Source organism: Trachypithecus francoisi, unplaced genomic scaffold (assembly GCF_009764315.1).
Source record: "Trachypithecus francoisi isolate TF-2019V2 unplaced genomic scaffold, Tfra_2.0 Lachesis_group20, whole genome shotgun sequence".
NCBI lineage: Eukaryota > Metazoa > Chordata > Mammalia > Primates > Cercopithecidae > Trachypithecus > Trachypithecus francoisi.
Window position 1 is genome coordinate 62333936 of NW_022681466.1, and position 19604 is coordinate 62353539.

Consider the following 19604-nt stretch of genomic DNA (forward strand, 5'->3'; position numbering starts at 1 on the left):
AAAAACCAAGGTGCTTCTGTCAGAAGCCGGGATATATCTGGCCGCTGGGCAGGTCCACACGGCATACAGATGCTACCAGAGCCTGCTGTGCTTTCCAGGTCACAGACCCCCAGGGTGTGCTTGGAAATGCCAGATCATGCTGTGCCGCTTTCCCTCTGCCCCAGCCTCTGGCACGAGACTCCCACGTGTGAAAAGCAGACTCACACTCCCTGCGTGTTGTGGAGCCCGCAAAATGAAGACGTCGATCCAGGAGGCCCCAGAACGTGGAGGGGATTGAGTGAGAGGTCCAAGAAGCTGCAGCAGCCACCGCCCGCTGGGTCCTCGTGTTTAAAAATCACATTATCAGAGCATCTTTGAACTTCCGTTGGCATGTATGTGACTAATGTTCGAGGTGCTGAGGGCTGTGTTGGGAAATGGAAAAGGGAAGTGGGGACGAGTGCTCATGCTAAAATGGGGCTCTCTTTGGCAATGGCCTTTGGAGGAGGTGACTCACTAGGGGCATTGAGGCAACAAAGGACCTGCTGTGGCTGGATGAAAAGCAAGACGCTTCCTCTGCCCGCCCCCCCCCCCACCAGCCGTGCCAGGGGGAGCCCGTGGCCTGAGTGTCTTGAAGGAAGCATTTGGCCAGAGACGGTGACCCACGGTGGAACCATACTAGATGGTGGTCAGGAAGCTGCCGTGGTGAACAGGTGAGAGTGGAGGTGATGGGTTAAGAGTTCCAGAGCCAGATGTGCAGGGCTTAGCTCTCAGTGTCATATCTTGTTAGCAGTGTGACCTTGGATGAGATCCTCACCCTGACACCCTGATTTTGGCCCCGCTGTTATTAGCTGCAGGTGTATGCACTTGGCCCCGGTTTGCCTGGGGCGAACTGCCGAACAGTTCGAACCTTGAATTCGTTCTCTGAAATGAGCATCATCGTAGAACCTAGATGATTTGTCAGGCTTTGCTGGAGCTGCTGCTTCCCTGCTTTGCAGCAGAGATGGTAGCTTTGGCAGAAAATGGTGGATCATTGCAACAGAGAAGTTAATTAAGAGGTTTCCTCAGCAGAGAGAGCAGGATGACAGGGGCCCTCCTGTGGTGTAGGACATGGGGACATCTTTGTGAGTATCATGTGCATGCTCTGTCTCTCTCACACACACACACACACACACACACGTGCCAGGTGCCACCATTGCCGTTGCCTATTATTTTGGTGGAGGTAGGCGGGAGCAGGGACTCCTTTTGCAAGAATGACAAAGAAGTGGTATTAGCAAGCTCTGCCTGTCTGTTCCTCTAGGGGAATCCCCGTGAAACCACCACAGAGCCACTCTGCTTCCCTTTCTTGGCCCACTCTAGGAAACCCAGCCAGCAGGTAAATGGGAGCATAGAGTGAGGCCAGGGTTGCCTTTGCTGGGGGGAGGGGTCCATCCTACTGTGTGCCCTGTGATGCCTGCACAGTGTAGATGGAGCTCCCTGGACTTCCCCTGAGCTGCTCCAGGTACTGCAGGCCTCACCCACATTGTGCAGGACTGCTCGGCTACCCACAGGATCCTGGGGGGTGAAAGGGCATTTGCAGTGGGAACTGAGATCCGCGGGGTCACTAGGAGTTAGTGTCAGCCAACGGTGGCTCAGCACTCCTGGGGGAGAGAAGAAAGGAAAGGGAGAGCATAGGGATGTGAGCAGCCCTGATTTGCTGGTTCAGGGATTTCTGAGACCAAAAAGCAACCCACCAGCAAAGCAGAATTAGCTGTGTTATTTAAAGTTACTCACATCAAAAGATTTAAATGATCTGTGCCCACTGTGTTCGTGTGGTTTCTATGGGCAAGATGCATTTTATGTTTTTAAAGTTTATCTTCTCTGTATCAATGGAGAATCATTGGAAGATCAAATGATATCCCAATCAGTTGTCGAATTTATTTTATTTTATATTTTATTTTATTTTGGAGACTGAGTCTCACTCTGTCTCCCAGGCTGGAGTGCAGTGATGCAATCTCGGCTCACTGCAGCCTCCACCTCCCGGGTTCAAGTGATTCTCATGTCTCAGCCTCCTGAGTTGCCGAGATTACATGTGTGCACCACCGTGCCCAGCTGATGTCTTGATTTCTGGAAACAAGGCTGGCCTTCTGCCACTGCCTGCCATCACGAAGAGTCAAGAGGCCACCAGGTAGCCGAGTGACACCCAGCAGGCTGTCTTCCTTCAGGGTTATCAAATGTTTTGTGTATTTTTAGTAGAGATGGGGTTTCACCATGTTGGCCAGGCTGGTCTTGAACTCCTGACCTCAAGTGATCCACCCGCCTTGGCCTCCCAAAATGCTGGGATTACAATCATGAACCACTGTGCCCAGCCTAGAACTTGCTTTAAAGTAATTACCAGAATGGTAAATATTCCTCCTTCATGTAGATCAGAACTTGTCTGTGATCCCTAAAAGTCCTGAGCTTGATCCCTCCGTGGACGTGCACCTTGGTCAGGGGCACTGGGAACCAACTGAAGCCTGGTCAGTGTCTGTACCAGGGTTTTTGGCCATGTTGCTGTTGACATTTTGGGCTGGATGATTGTTTTGTTGTGGGCGGTGGTCCTGTGCATTGTTGAGCATTCAGCAGCATCCTTGGCTGGTAAATGTCATCAAATATTGCCCCATTGGTTCAGAAACACGGGCTACACATGGAGTGCCATATTGTTCCCCTAGAAACTGGGAGAGGAAAGAGTTTCTCTGTTCTGGGCTGAGAGGGAGGCTGGGAGTGGGAACGCCCAGCGCAGTTCGCTGTGGGAGAAATGAATCAGGGGCCTGAAAGGGGGTGGGTGCCACAGCTGCCCCCTCCTATAGCTTCCCCCCAGAGGCTCCAGGGCCGTCACACTGTCATTAACGACACAGCATTCCTGTTGGTGCTTGTGTGCATCTTTGGATGAAACTAGAAAAGAAGCTGAACTATCTTCAACTGTGCCATAAAAGAGGATATTAAAAAGCTCAGTAAAACACAAAAATGTCAGCCGAAGCAGGATTGCTTGCTGGGGCCTTGGCAAGGAGGGGCAGACAGCAGGCTGGACGCCCCTGGCGCTGTCTGTGGGAGTCATGGGTGGGGAGGAGAGGCCGGGAGAGCCCAGCCCATGCTGGGGGCCACCAAGCCTGGGCTCTGGGCCAAACACACAGCCCCCCTGGTTTCTTGGGCCCAACCCCGATGCTGTAATTCTGTTTATTTTGCTGAATATGAAATCCATATGGTTCTGATTTCTTCCTTGTAATCCGTCATCTCCGTGTGGCTTCGGAGCCAGCAACCATGCAAAGTGGCTTTGAAGTTGTTGTTCTGAGTAAGTAGGAAGTTGTGTACTTCCAGGGTTCAGTGGGGCAACCATGAGGTTTGCATTTGATTTGGGAACTGCTCCAGGAGAGGGAAGCAGATTGGCACAGTCGGTTTTGGTCCTGGCCTGGGAGCTTGTGCAGCATTCTGACCATTTACAGACCCTTCAGTGGATTTGCACAGCCAAGGCCCTTCTCTGGCCCTCAGCTTAGGTCAGAGGTACTCTTGGTTCTAGGAGTCTCTTTGGAAACAACAGGTGTCTCTGCAGGGAGCTAATGCACTCACTCAGCCTCTCCCACCTCCATCATGACAACCTGTAAATGTGTCCAAGGCTTGCCAAATGTCCTCAGGGGGCACAAAGTCGCCCCTGGTTAGAAACACAGGCTACATGTGGCATTGCTGGGCCACATGGTAAATGTGTGTTTAATGTTACAGGAAACTGCCACACTGCCCTACAGAAGGACTGTACCATTTTGTGTTCCCACGAGCAACATATGAGAATTCCAGTTGCTCTACATCCTTGCCAGCACTTGGTATTATCAGTCTTTTTAATTTAAGTCTTTCTAGATCACACTTGATTTTGACATATAGAAATGAGCCCCAGAAAGGTCCAAGATTTGTTCAAGGCCCCTAGCCTTGTTAGGAGCTCCTTGAAGACCAGAATCTAGACATTTTGTCTTGGGGGCTGCGGGCTTTCTGGGAGGTGGCCAGGTGTACAGAAGGAAAGTGACAGGGTTATTCCATGTGCCAGACCTGGGAGTCAGTAGCTTCTGTCCGGCCCTGGGGCTTCAGCAGTATCCAAGAGGAGTGTAGAAAAAGAAGGTGGTGGTAGCAGGGAAAAGCTGCACATCCCAGAGTCATGAGGTTGAAGACCCTATGCTTCTGCTCCCTCCTCCCATTGCCGGCTCATTTTAAGCTGGAAGCTCAGAGAGGTAAGAAGTCTGCCCAGTGTCACTCGGCTAGCTGGTGGCCTCTTGATTCTTTGTTATGGCAGGCAGTGGCAGAAGGCCAGCCTTGTTTCCAGAAGCATCCTTACTAAGGCACTGGGGCCACGGGCTGCTTCTCCTTGGCGCTTTAAGGAGTAGAGTTTTTGCAAATTGCTCTACCTGGTTGGATCATCACACTCCCTCAGTGTCTTGGTCTCGGGTCCACTCCAGGCCGGAAGGAGCGTGTGCAGGGGATGATGGCTGCAGCTGAAAGCAGAGGGGTGACCTAATGGGGAGGTGGAGGTTCATCAGGACCAGGCACTTCTCCAGAGATATCCCACCCACCCTCAGGGGGAAGGGGCCCAGCTGCCCTGGAAGGCTGTGGACATGCTTTTCCGATTGCAGAATACTTCTCTTTCATTTTGAATATAATTTGTTTGGTTGCCACGGCAACGTCAAATCTCTATTTTAATGCTAACCTGCGTGGCTGCAACTTTCTATATATAAATGCTGCTTTGCACAGTGAATTAGCCGATGCCACGGGGAAGCAGCGGATATGGGGATGGTGGCAGAAAATGACCAGCGTGTCAGATTTGCATAAGGACACACCACGAGGCTGAGGTGAGTTGGAACCAGGGCGCTGCTGGTTATCTTTGATGCAGAGGCTCGAAGCTAATTGGGCCAGGTTGAGCGCAAGGCAGCTGCCACTCCTGCAGGAGGAGAAATCCTCCTTGGATGACTTCTTGCTTGGCTTGGGTTTGGCTCTGCTCTGGGGGGATTTGGGGAATTCTTCTGTTTCCCCGTGTATCAGTCCTCCTCATGCCTCCAGTGAGCCTGGCTCACACTGTGACCCAAGGAACTGGAAAGAAGAGAAAGCCACTTGGGCAGGGGATGTATCTGAGATGAACTCCGTGGGAAGTTGAGTTTTTCTTGATTTCCTGGGATTTACCTCAGTTTCCTGTTTTGGATCTCCTCTTCAGTCTGCTTTTTCTTAATTCCCCAGTGTAGCTAGATTTTGTAGAGGCCACATGGCTCCAAGTGGCATGGTAGAGTTCTCAGGAGAAGCCTGAAAAGGTCCTTGGGAACCAGCAGATACAGCTCCCTCAGGTTCTAGATGAGGGAGATGCTCAGAGAGGTGACACGCTCTGCCAGATGTCACACAGCTGCTCTGGGAAATTGGGACGGGAAACCAGGTCCACACCGATCTTCTGACTTACTCATGCATGCCACGTTTATGCACCTTCTGTCGTGGGACCAGGCAGCGTGTGGGTGTATACAACAGTGAAAGGGGGTGCAGCGGGGCCCGCACACCCGGATGTTCCTTTCTGGTTTTGCAAGCCGGGGACATGTAATGAACACAGGATTGTATAATTCGATCTGGATCAGCCTCTGGAAAGAGCATGGAAGTTTGAATCTATCAAACTTGGATTTGGGTGGATTCAGCCACTTTCTACCTGTGTGACCATTTTGTCAACTTTTCTGAGGCTCCATTTCCCCACCTAACCTCAAGATGTGCTAAATATCTTCCCCTGGCATTGCAATGAGTCAGTGTTACGGCCAGTGTGAACCTGTCGAGGACTGTGATAGGGGTGTGATGTGTCTGAGAGCAGAGTGTGTTGCAGACTATAAGGCATGCCACCATAGCGGGCCACAGCTCTGTTCCCCTGTGACTGGGAGAGGGTGGCACTGGTATCAGAACACTGGCCCGGTCAGAGGAGTTTTGTCTGAGGACGGGGTTTCTTCAGACAGTTCCTCTGATTACTATGGTGTGAAATGTAGTACAATTTTATTGCTGTCAGAATATGTCATTCAGGCTTCTCCTATAACATCAAACATTTCACAGATATTTTAAGTGTTGGAGCCAGAGACTGAGATCTTTTTCTTTTATTTATTTATTTACTTTATTATTTATTTATTTTTTTTTTCCCCAGAGTCAGAGTCTCACTCTGTTCCCCAGGCTGAAGTGCAGTGGCATACTCATAGTTCATTGCAGCCTCGAATTTCTGGGCTAAAGCGATCCTCCCACCTCGGCCTCCTGAGTAGCTGGGACTGCAGGTGTGCACCATCATGCCTGGCTCATTTTAAAAGTTTTTGTAGAAACAGGCTTGTCACGATGTTGCCCAAGCTGGTTTCGAACTCCTGGGCTCAAGCAATCTTCCCACCTCAGCCTCTCAAGTAGCTGAGACTGCAGGCACGCACCACCATGCCTGGCTAATGTTTAAATTTTTTGCAGAGATGGGGTCTCACTGTGTTGCCCAGACTGGTCTCAAACTCCTTAATTCAAGTGATCCTCCTGCCCTGGCCTCTCAAAGTGCTGGGATTATAGGTATCAACCACTGCACCTGGACATTGGACCCTGTTCTAGAAAAGAGAAAAATTATATGACTATCATCTAAGTGCCTGTGAGTGATATACAGTCTGCAGGGACTGGGAGATTCAGAATTGGGAATAATTCACTTCTACCTGGTGGGTCAAAGAAAGTGTCATGAAGGAATCCTTTATAGGGGTTGTTGATTGAGATGGAGGTAAAAAAAAAAAAAAAAAAAAAGAGATTCTAAAAATGGAGATGGGGACCAGGTAAAGCAGTGTTTTCCAAACCATATATCATGAGTCACGTAGTGCAAGTAATCAGTGTCAACCCGCACAAAAACCAGGGCGGAAAAATATCGGCGCGCGTTACGTGTGGCAAGGGCAAGCATTTTTCCATGAAACTTCTGCTTTGTTTTTGTGTATTGAGTTGTGAAGTAAAATGTGTTTTTTATTGTGAATCAGACTTGGAAAATAAAGTTTGAAAACTGCTGGCCTCCAGCGGTGGCTGAATGGACCTGGACTGTCTCCAGGAGTTGGCTGCCGATTTCCTTGTGGGGGAAAACCTGGCCAACCTGGAAAAGGAAGGGACTGGTTTTCAGTGGAGATTAGGATGCAGCGTCGTTTTGGGAAGCTGATGTGCAGTGTGGTACAGACAGGGACGAACAAGCCAGTTGGGAAGTGGAAAGTCTGGGGACGGGGAGGTGGCCAGGGCCTGAGGTCGGCCGGGGGACAGTTCCTGTGGGCAGAGTGAGGATGCCTATGGCCACATCACCGTGCAGTCTTCCCAGCAGCCCCAGAGCACACGTTCCCACTCTCCCTACCTCTGCAGGTTTGGATACCTTACACCTCCCACGAGGCGTGGATCCAGCCTTCCTTCCCACCATGGCCCATGTTCCCAGGTGCTAGCTTCCAGTGCTTGGGCTTGCTACCCACGGGCGTCTCTCTGCCCACCACGATGGCCATGTCATTTCTCATTCAGACCTCAGGATGGGCATCTATCCTCGCCCAGGCCACTGTGCCTGGCTGGCTTCCTTCCTCCGTTGCCAAATTCCTGTTCTTCTGTCAACCTGCTTGATGTGTTGGCATCGCCCCGACTGCTTCCTCCTGGTGGTGCTTGCCTCATTCCTTAACCTGTTTCAGCTTTCTCAGGCGTCTCTTCCACTTCCAAACCTTCTCGGCTGATGAGCTGTTCCTCTTTCCAGAGACTGAAGAGGACAGGCTTTCCAGGGTCCTTACTGCCTCAGGAATCTTGTCTTGTGCTTCCTTTCCCAAGAAGGTTGGGCCCAGGCTTAGGGAGCCCAGTTCTCCGGTGGGTGGGAGCGGGCCACACATGTGCAAGCCCTTGGGAGGGGTTCCCAGATCCCCCGGAAGCTGGCATCCAGCTGCACCCACCAGTGTGTAAGAGGTCCTGGCTAAAAGGATCTATGGTATGGGGCAGATGTGCTGATTGGTACTTTAGTCTAAGATGGTGGTGTTCAATTCATTAGAACCAGGGAACCCCCTCTTCAACTGACTGCTCATAAAGGTCCCCGACAGTTACAATCGGGGTTGCACACTGGTAACCAGTATGCAAAATCAAATGCAGCATCATGGGGGGCTATTTGGTTATTGTTTTGTTTTTGGTTGCCCATGGTTTCATTTAAAAATGTTTCAGTTTGTTGCCAACATCTTAAAATCTGCAGCTTTTACATTAAACATCGAGATTTCCAGCTTCTTTGCAAAAATAAGACGCTCTAGCAACACCGAGCCTGCCGTCCTGCTTGGCAACAATATGCCGATGATAAGTAATGGGTTTCCAGTTTGCGCAGTCCCCACCCATCGCTGCTGTTACCCGCGCTAAGGCCGATAGCAGAACAGTTGCCATTATTCATTTCATTTGGATTCCTTTTCTTATGGTTAGGGAAAGCAGGCAATATTCCCTGCACCCATGTCTATGAAAAGAAGAAAAGTAAAAGGACCATGTTTTTCAAAAAAAAAAAAAAAAAAAGTTAAGAGTCTCTTTCTTTCTGAAAGTGAATTTATGTTTCCTGAAGATTAATCTTCTAGGTCCAGAGGTCGATTTAGAACAGACCATCTTTGTTTTTCTCTTGAAGTCAGTGATTCTCAAAGTGGAGTGCCTACATGTGCAGCAGCTGTATCAGCTGGGGGCTTGTGAGAAATGCAGATAGTTGGGTGGGCACCCACACCTACGGATCCAGAAGCTCGCAGGGTGGGCCCAGCAGACCGTGTCCTAACAGCCCTTCTGATGCGTGCTGAAGCTTGAGAATCACCGCTCTGATGCTCAGGGGATGGATAGGACGCCAGCACCTGTTGTGGTCACTTTCTTCTCTCCTTTTAAGACCCATGGGGGAGAGAGGTGAGGCTCGCCTCGCCAAAGAGAAGTTAAGGATCTCACTGCCATGCTCCTCCAGGCAGAGTCGGTACCTGCGGAGAGGGCTGGAAGAGTTGTTTCAGATTCTGAGATCTCAGCAAATCTCAGTCCTGTTTTTTCTAGACGATTCAGCACTTACATCTGTGGGCTCCACAGATGCCACATTGATGAAGAGGCCTAGTGCCTTCTACTGTTCTAGAGAGATGGTTCCTGGGCTCCCTTCCCATGGAGCCGGTGGCGTGTGACCCTACAAACCAGGGCCTCTCCAGGGCGACCAAGCATTCAGGCGCTGGGGGTCCTTGGGTGAAAATATGCCAGTTCTTTAAAATCATATAGGCAAGAGCCAGCCACGTATGTACATTTCAGATCTAGCATTGGTAACTCAGACTGCTGTTTTCATAGAAGATCGCTTGGCCTCCTTCAGCTTTCTCTCTAATGGCTTTAGTTACTTTAGTGGACAGTCCACGTGAGCCAAGAAACCACGTCTTTTCTAAATGTATTTACTTGGAGGGCCCTAGGCCTGCAAAGTCATTGATGATCTTTTCCACTCAGTCCGTTTTATTCATTTGTGGTTTGGGGACTCCTGAGAGCGTTTAAGTAGCCCAGACCCCTCCTAGGATAAAATAGATAAATGTATAGGCAGCGCTTTTGTCTCTGCCTTCTGGGTTCCCGCTCTTCCCCCGCCTTGGTGCCCGGGTGACCCCAAGAAAGTAAGAAACTTACTTTCTACGTGAGCTGAAAACCCTACTCAGAGACCATGAAGAACTCCATCTAGCCAATGTGTGTTTATTGTGTACATTTTCTGTGCCTGGGGATGGATTTGAGTAGGACATAATTGTTCTCAAGGAGCTCCCACGCGTAAGGGATGAAGGCCACTCATCGCAGGCCACCCAAAGGAGAGCCGCTGCGGGGGTGAAGTGTGGCTATGCACAGGGGAGGAGAAGCTGGGCATGGGCGGGGGCTCCGTTGCCCAGGAGACAGCCCCAAAATGAGGAGCTTGGCTCACTAGACAGAGCAAGGTGGTTCCCCTTCTGGGTTGGAGACTTGAACCCAGGCTTCCAGAATTCAGCCTACACAGGAGGGGCTTTCTGGTGACTGAGCGTGAGTGCGTCAGGGTGAGGACGGAGCCTGTGGCAGCCTGTACCACTTGCTCTGCATGAGTGGACAGGGGCTGCCTTCTGGGGCTCCCAGCTCTGCCAGCTGAAGAAACTGCTCACAGCTACGCAGTGTGTGACACTCAGTTGGCATCCTTCTAGGGTATCATTTCACTCAGGGGTGCTGGTCAGGGCGCTTTGCTGTGAAGATGCTTCTCTTGGTCGTTTCCTACCCACCCTCTTAGTCCTGTTTCTCCCCGTTGGGACCCCCCACCAGTGAATGAGGCTCCCCACAGGCAATCTGCTGTTACCTTCTCCCTGATTATCAATTTGACAATTGATCAAGGCCTTGGCAGGTCATGGCTTCGACTGTAACTTCCACCCTGGAGGATTTACCTTTGCATATCGGATTTCTAGACACCGCGGAGGAGCCTCAGGTACGATGGGAAACGGTTTTGGGAACTGCCTTTTGCAGTTCTTGGTCAGGGACCATGTTTGTTTCTAGGGCTCGTTTTCATTCAGCCTATCAGCTTTCTATGATTGTAGATGAAGGAATCGGGGGACAGTGTGGGGTGAGATGGAATTAGCACTAGCCTTGGAGACAGACCACTGGGTTCAAGCTAGCCCAATTATAAAATGAAAATAAAGACCTCCCTACCAGGGTTTTTATAAGGGTCAAATAAACTACTGTATATCAAGTTACTGGTCCACAGTAGTCCTTTAGCTACTAAAAAACAACAAAAAGATAAGATCTAATGGTGAGATAAAGGCAGTGAAATTGATTTTGCGGATATCCAATGCTGGGGAAAAAGGGAAACAGCTCATTTTTCCTGCCTGTTATCCAACCGGTCTCATTTCTGGGAGCTTGAGCGATCGATCTGGGGTACAATATTTTCTTGGAGTGTCCTTGCCCATGGCAAGAGTGTTCAGATGAAGGCATATGCGACCATTTTCAGAAGTTTGCCAGGGTCTTGCACTCGTTTGTTTGCAGTTCTTGGCCAAGGACCATGTTTGTTTCTGGGTCTTGTTTTCATTAACCCCAGCAGCTTTCCATGGTTGTAGCCCTGGTGGACTTGCGTGTGTTCTCCGCCCTGTGAGTTTTACTGGTGGGTCTCCTTCAGCTTTCTCTCTGTCTAATGGCTTTAGTTACTTTAGCAGATAGTCCATGCGAGCCAAGAAACCACATCTTTTCCAAATGTATTTACTCGGAGGGCTCTAGGCCCACGAAGCCATTGATGAGAACCCATTCTGATGGTTCTTTGAATGTCTAGTCTTGTCATTCACGTGCTCTTTCTCTCGTTTTTTCCATTAGCGCAGTCTGTGTCAGAACGGTTAGAAGGTGTCATTCTGGAGAGTTTAGCCGGGCTGCTGGGAAAGTCCGTGCAACACGAATGACTCAGCGTTGGTGACCTCAGTTGATGGCTTTTCTCAAGGGGATGGGAAAGTATGGGACGAAGCTGATATATACCTATCATTGTTTCTACTCTCTTATTTAATCCCTGCAAAAATTCTGTAAAGTAGGTGGTGGCATCTGCGTTTTCCTGTGTGGAAAAGAAGAAAGATGAGGTTTGTAGAGGTGAAGTGCCTTGGCTAAGGTTATGTGGCTGAGAAGCTGTGGAACCTGCATTTGAGCTTCCTCTCTGCTTGGCTGAAGGGCAGAAGCTGGGTTTAGGGGTAAACACAAGGATGTCTGTGGTCAACTGAGTGGTTTGCGGGGCATATATCTTCTGTTCTCAGCCCCGCCCACACCCCAGTGCAACAATACATACCTTCTTTTGAGAATCTCTGTAGCAGAATGGAAGTTTTGGTTTCTAGAAGCTGCTGGAGTCTTCCAGGCCCCCTTGTTTGACTGGAGCTTTGCATCTCAATGATGGAGGGGAAAAAAAATTAGGCAGAAGAGGATTTGCCAAAAGGGAAAGTCAAGAGGGCTTATGACTTCACCCCTCTTGTATACACAGATGTTTCCTCCCTGGGCCCTTCCTTTCATGAGGTCTGCCTGGCTGCTAACAGACGGGAAGTAGCTTGTGCTTGAGCAGAAGAGAGCTGGGCCTGACGGAGAGGGTCACCTTTCCCAGCAGTGTGGAGATCGGCTTGGGGAGTGGTCCCGAAGGGGGCCTTGGTTCTGCTGTGCCATCTGACTATGCGCTAGCCCTCTAGTCATGGGGGTGACATCTGCACCCAGGTTTAGGGCAGTCCGAGGGCAAAGAGAGGACTCCATGTGGGTACTGGGGAGACTCGGTGTCCAGTCTCTGTCTCTGGGCCTCCGTTTGCCAATCTGTAAAATGGTGAGATGTGATCAGATGATTATAAGGTGCCTTCCGTCTCTAATTTTTGTGTTAGCCTTGCATTGGTTGAGAAAGTCATTTAGTCTTTGTGTTCTTAAAGATAACCCCCGCCACGCCAATTGTCTTGCCATTTGAAAGATAATACAATAAACCCTAAAACCTTACCTGATAAATAGTGGTCATTTTAGGGGATGTCAGGTGTGATGGGATATGTCAAGGAGGGTTTTATTGGACTTGTTTAACTATTTTTAGTAAGGTGATATTCGTGTACTAGCTGATAATAGAAAATAAGCTTAGAATTTAAAAAGGCATTAAAATTAATATGCTCATTATAGAAAACATGGAAAATATAGAAAAACAGAAATAAGAAAATAATTAGGGGCATTCTTTCTTATGCTGTGTATATGTTTCTCCACAATTGGGATCATATATTATATTTAGGATTGTATATGATGACTTGCTGATTGTGAAAGTAATTTCAGTCCAGGCGCAGTGGCTCCCGCCTGTAATCCCAGCGCTTTGGGAGGCCGAGGTGGGCAGATCACAAGGTCAGGAGATGGAGACCAGCCTGGCTAACACAGTGAAACCCTGTCTGTACTAAAAATACAAAAAATTAGCCAGTCGTGGTGGCGGGCGCCTGTAGTCCCAGCTACTCAGGAGGCTGAGGCAGGAGAATGGCGTGAACCCGGGAGGTGGAGCTTGCAGTGAGCCGAGATCGTGCCACTGTACTCCAGCCTGGACGACAGAGCGAGACTCCGTCTCAAAAAAAAAAAAAAGATAATTTCAAAACACGTTTTAAAATCAAAAAATTATTTTTAAATAAATAAAGTAAAATTTTAAAATTGGTGAAAGAAATAGAATTGAAGCAACCAGAGGATCCCCCAATACAAACATAAGCTTTGTTAATGTGTTTGTGTCTTTCTTTAGTACTTCCTTTTGGTGAGGGACTGCTATTTTCCATATTGAGATCATATCGCATACTTTGATTTCTAAAGCAGGGACAGCTCTTGGAGGATGACATAAAAAGGGTTCTGATGACAGAGAGCATTGCCACTGGGTGGTTTATTGGTCTTACCCGATTTAAAGAAGAAAACAAGACTTGGTCCATTCAGTATGAGTTTTTAACATGCAGAAAATCAAGACAAGTTCCACGGCAAAGAAAATGGCCACTGTGATGCCTTACATAGCACAGTGTTGTTTTGGTGGAGATGAAAAACAAAGACTTCTTGTTTGTGGATCCTCCCAGCACAGTGTCCCTAAAGCTTGAATAGTCCCCATTGTTGGCATGTGCCTGGACAGAAAGGGAACATCAGTTATGCGTGCTCCTTACACATGGCCCAATGTTTCATCTGCACTGGCCTTGTAGGAGAAACTTGTATCCTGGTTCTGGGATGGACAGGAGCAGAAAAGGAAGTGAATGAAATACTCAGGCACTAATTTTCACCCCCAGTGAGCTGGAAAATCCACCAGGCAGCACACAGTTCACTGGATTTTTGCACTGGGAGTTTGTCTATACTGAGCAAGAAATGACTTATGCATGCGTTGCATTTGTATTATGGCTTCCCCATGGCTGTGTTATCTTCCTAATTTTCTCTCTCAGTGCCTGGAGGGTAAGGGGGTGGTGTCCTCACTCGCATGCCTGTAAGACAACCTTCCTATTTCTTTCATATGAAATATCTTACAACTTGATGGATTTGTATGTCTTGAATTACAAAGTTTTGGATACAAATTCATATTTGCAGTTTAGCTTCAACAAATACTTATTGAATACCCACAGCAATGGACATAACAATGACGGTACCCTGTGAAGCTTTAAACTCAGTGGGGTTTGTCTTCTAGCACTTTCCAAGGGATGATGCCAGGCCCTATGTGTACCACGACAGAGAAAGGAGCAAAACAAAATCCCTGCTGTATGGAGCTTTTATTCTAGTAGAAAGAGCTCTGTAGCCATTAGTAGGGTAGAGGAGAAGTCTGAGGAAAATCTGATTTCCTGGGTAACCCTTTCTCTTTTTGCCTGGTTATATGGATTTTTTTTTTTTTCCCCTGAGACGAAGTTCTGCTTTGTCGCCCAGGCACAGTTGCAATGGTGTGAGGTTGCAATGGCATGATCACCACTCACTGCAACCTCTGCCTCCCAGGTTCAAGCAGTTCTCCTGCCTCAGTCTCCCAAGTAGCTGGGATTACAGGTGTGCACCACCATGCCTGGCTAATTTTTGTATTTTTAATAGAGACAGGGTTTCAACATGTTCACCAGGCTAGCCTTGAACTTCTGACCCCAAGTGATCTCCCCACTTCGGCCTCCCAAAGTGCTGGGATTACAGGTGTGAGCCACCGCACCCAGCCTATATGCATGATTTTTTATTTTTGCAATTGATTATTTTATTATTAATAGATTATTAATTTTAATTGCAATTGGTTATTAATTTTAACCTATTTATTCTAGTCTTTAATAATGGAATACTTCTTAAACATGTATGTTATGTAGACTCTTGATTTCCTGCTTTTTGTCCTTTGCAATTTGGGGACACTTTTCCTGTTAGCCCCTCAAGTCACTGATTTAAATGTTTATATTTGCAGTTATCCACAACTACAACTAAATATGGATTTAAATGAGCAATTTTTATGTAATCCTCACCTCATCCACTGTCTTCTTTGTCATCCTTTTTATGAACTGCTTTTTTTTTTTTTTCTGTTACTATTTACTGTTCCTCTTTCAAAGAAATCACAGCTTCTTACATTCTGGCAGTTTCCTGACAGTTTTTCTTCCGAATGATTTTCTGAGACGTGCTCTTCCTTTGTGCTTTCAGGATGGTGTTTCCTCACCCTGATTTTGCATATTTCCCCTCTTTCTTTATGCATTCTTGAACATGGCAGGATCTATGTAAATGTGACATGTACCAACAGAAAGTATCGACTGTCACCAGCCTTGGCACACTGTCGGCTTTGGGGAAGGTTGACTCCCCCTCACAGCTACCTGCCTGTAGGTTCGATGATGCACCCATCCCCCAGTCCAGTTTCTGTTTTCCGGTTGGCCTTTGCCTGGTGAACTGTCACGTTACTACCTGATTCTGTGATACTCTGAATTGATGGAGAACATGAAAACTCACAGTTCCCAGGATCTCTTCTCAATGCCCTGCAGCCAGGGCATTGGCTGGGCTTGGACTGTAGCATCCGTACCTCTCTGAACTGTGAGCACCCCTCCCACGCCCCTTGTTCTACCCTGCACTTCCTGCTGTCTTGTTTTCTGGGAATTGCTATACGTAAATGGATGATGGGCAGTCCTCTCAGATGGCATCTGTGCTGAGAGGAGAGGGCTGGCTGCTCAGTGTTGAGGTCAGTGCAAATCCTGCATCTCAAATTAGAGACAGGGAGTGGCAGAGGCATGAAGTGCAGCTCAGATTACGGGCAGAGAGTGGTGAAGGTGTGAAGTCTTATTTCATCCCTTTTACAACTCATCTTGATTTGCAATATTTTTTTTCTTTCTTTTTTTTTTTTTGAAACAGTCTTACTGTGTCACCCAGGCTGGAGTGCAGTGGCACGATCTCAGCTCACTGCAACCTCCGACTCCCAGGTTCAAGCGATTCTCCTGCCTCAGCCTCCTGAGCAGCTGGAATGACAGGTGCCCACCACCGTGCCAGGCTAATTTTTGTATTTTTAGTAGAGAGGAGGTTTCACTATGTTGGCCAGGCTGGTCTGGAACTCCTGACCTCGTGATCTGCCCGCCTTGGCCTCGCAAAGTGCTGGGATGACAGGCGTGAGCCACTGCGCCCAGTGGATTTCAAGATTTTCTGCATTTCCTTCATTGGCCTCCTGGTTCTTGGGTTTTTTTTTTCCCTCTGATTCTGTTTGTCATTTTTGGATTTTGTTTTTAAGATTGAATGAGTTGTTTCCTTTTCTTTTCCTCTTATTGCTGGTTTGATAGGCAGTGTCCTGGGGCAGCTGTCAGATGCTTCTTACAGGGAAGTCCCCTGCCTCTCCTTTTACCATGCTCTTAATCTCCCAGAAATTCAGGCACACGCCGGGTACCATGTTCTGTCATTGTGGGGACGTGGTCAGTAGAGAATTCAGGTTTGATTTTCTGGATTAAAAAAAAAAAAGAATCGGCCAGGCGCAGTGGCTCAAGCCTGTAATTCCAGCACTTTGGGAGGCCGAGACGGGCGGATCATGAGGTCAGGAGATCGTGACCATCCTGGCTAACACGGTGAAACCCCGTCTCTACTAAAAAATACAAAAACCTAGCCGACGAGGTGGCGGGCACCTGTAGTCCCAGCTACTCGGGAGGCTGAGGCAGGAGAATGCCGTAAACCCGGGAGGTGGAGCTTGCAGTGAGCTGAGATCTGGCCACTGCCCTCCAGCCTGGGCTACAGAGCGAGACTCCGTCTCAAAAAAAAAAAAAAAAAAAAAAAAAAAATCTCTGGAACCACTTTGTGGATGCTGCATGGTGACTTGATGTGTAACCAGAGACAGTGTTTCTCAAAGTGTGCCGAGTTTCTAACTAAGGATCCGTGAGATAATTTTAGATCATGTGGAGATGGCAGTTTTAAAGTTATATTTATTTTAGTGTGTAGTAGAAAGAAACCCAAACCAAATCAAATCTGTGATTTCACAGATATTATTGCTTAGGGCCAGGCTACGTTTCAGTGGGATATAAGTCACTTCGAAAAAATTACTGAGTAAATAATAGTGCAGCTGGTACACAGTGATGGATGGAGCGAGGTGTCACAGTGGGATAAATGGCTGCAGGAAGGGGAAACCAAGCTATGGGATCCCTTAGAATCAGGGCTGTTTGGAGGCCTTTTCAACTGGGTGCCATTTCTGATATGTCCACTTGATACTGGGAAATTTTTTTTTTTGAGATGGAGTCTCACTCTGTCGCCCAGGCTGGAGTGCAGTGGCGCGATCTCAGCTCACTGTAACCTCCGTCTCCTGGGTTCCAGCGATTCTCCTGTCTCAGCCTCCCGAGTAGCTGGGATTGCAGGTGCATGCCACCACACCCGGCTAATTTTTATATTTTTAGTAGAGACGGAGTTTCACCATATTGGCCAGGCGGGCCTTGAACTCCTGACTTCAGGCGATCCACCTGCCTTGGCCTCCCAAAATGCTGGGATTATAGGCGTGAGCTACTGCGCCCGGCCGATACTAGGAATCTTTTATGGGGTGGGACCCATAGAAATTTTATAAGGGTCCTAAGGCTCTACCATGATGTGTACAAGAAACTGGCTGTAGTCACCTCACAGGAGCCCTCTGCCCAGCACAGCCCTTGGTCTGGAGCCCGCCATGGTCTGTGGCCTGTCCTCTTTCTTGTTCTCTTCTTTAATGGCATCTTACCTAAAGATCTTGCTTCCCTTTGCGTCCTGTGCTCATAGCTCCTTGTGTGCCTGTGATCCAAGTCTACACCCATCACTCTTCCATATTTCTCTTTCCAAGATAAATGAAACACAGCCACTCTGTATTCAGTGAGCATTTTCTTTGGCATCTCACTTGGACACTTTTCTTTTTGAGATGGAGTCTCGCTCTATCGCCCAGGCTGGAGTGCAGTGGCACGATCTTGGCTCACTGCAACCTCCCAGGTTCAAGTGATTCTCCTGTCTCAGCCTCCCAAGTAGTTGGGATTACAGGTGCCCACCACCACACCCGGCTAATTTTTTGTATTTTTAGTAGAGACGGGGTTTCACCGTGTTAGCCAGGATGATCTCAATCTCCTGACCTCATGATCCGTCCACCTCGACCTCCCAAAGTGCTGGGATTACAGGCATGAGCCACTGCGCCCGGCCGGACACCCTTAACTACAGTTGACCCTCAGACAATGGATTTGAACTGCACAGATCTACTTATACATGGATTCTTTCCAATTATTCTATTGGAAAACATCTTTGGAGATTTGTGACCATTTGAAAAAAATTGAAGACAGACTACCTAGTCTAGAAATATCAAAAGAATTAAGAAAATGTTAGACATGCCGTGAATGCATAAAATATATTCGATACTAGTTTATCATTTAGTCCCATAAAATACATACAAATCTACAGAAAGTTAAAATTTTTAAAAATTTTACCTACACAAACATTCAGACTGTATATGGCACCATTCACATTTAAGCGAAATGTAAACAAAGGCAAAGATGTAGTATTCATCATAACTGCATAAAACTAGCCATAGTCTATACTGTAGTAATTTGGTGGCCACCCCTAGTTGGTATTGCAGTGAGCTCAGGTGTTGAGAGTATCAGCTTCAAACGCCATGTGATGCTGATAAGCCCTGGATGAACAGTTCATCACTCCAGTAAATTGGGTATTGCAGTAAAATGTGAGTCCTCACTGTTCTATGTATTTTTCATCATGTTTAGTGCAATGCCATAAGCCTCGAATAACACCATGGGACCTATAGAGTATGCCACTAGTGATGCTGGAAGCATTCCCCAGAAGCAGAGAAAAGTCCTGACATTACAAGAAAAAGTTCAGTTGCTTGTCAGGTACCGTCGATTGAGGTCTGCAGCTGCAGTTGCCACCATTTCAAAGGATTCATCTTGTAAACAGAGGATGTAAACTTATGGGATCAGTAAATACGGTACAGTACTATAGGTGTATTTTCCCTTTCTTATGGTTTTATTTATTATTTATTTATTTAGAGACAGTCTCACTCTGTTGCCCAGGCTGGAGTGCAGTAGAGTAATCTTGGCTCACTGCAGCCTCAACTTCCAGGGTTCAAGGATACTCTTGCCTCAGCCTGCCTAGTAGCTGGGTCTACAGGTGTGCACCGTGCCAGGTTAATTTATTTTTATTTTTTATTTGTATTTATTTTTATAGAGATGGGGTCTCACTCACCAGACTGCCCAGGCTGGTCTCGAACTCCTAGGCTCAAGTGATCCTCCCACCTCAGCCTCCCAAGGTGTTGGGATTACAGGCGTGAGCTACTGTGCCTGACCCCTTATGATTTTCTTAGCGTTGTATTTTTCTCTAGCTTACTTTAGGAATAAAGTCTGTAATACGGATAACATGCAGAATACATGTTAATCAACTGTTGGGGTTATTGCTAAGACTTCCAGTCAACAGTAGGCTGTTAGTAGTTAACTTTTGGGGGAGTCAAAAGTTATGTACAGATTTTCAACTGCATGGGGAGGTCGGGGTTAGCACCTCTAAACCCCCCTGTTGTTCAAGGGTCAGCTGTACTTATTTCTTCTTGTATCCCCCCTCCTCATTTGGTTTCTGTGCCTGATTCTCCAAACTCACACGGTTTATTTCCCATGTAGTCCCCGAGTGTTGGGCACTAGTCTGGTTAGAGGCGAAAAAGATGAAGACCTGGTTCTTGCCTTTGAGAGTCTTGGAGAGGGGCCCTGGGGGTG

At 47.8% G+C, this 19604-nt stretch overlaps 1 protein-coding gene across 8 annotated transcripts in view; it reads left to right on the plus strand.

Annotated features, from left to right (window-relative positions):
* The window catches only part of GAS7 (growth arrest specific 7), a 291891-nt gene that overhangs the window by 141283 nt on the left and 131004 nt on the right, over positions 1–19604 (plus strand). The window contains exon 1 of one of the 8 annotated variants that reach the window (XM_033184551.1): positions 454–689. The exons of 4 other annotated variants lie outside the window; for them this stretch is intronic. In XM_033184551.1, the coding sequence (XP_033040442.1) occupies positions 469–689 (221 nt within the window). In that variant the 5' untranslated portion in view covers positions 454–468. Of the gene's footprint in view, positions 1–453; positions 690–4688; positions 4824–10104; positions 10415–19604 lie in introns of those variants that run through there. 3 more of the 8 variants (XM_033184556.1, XM_033184555.1, XM_033184552.1) reach the window with 3 other exon arrangements.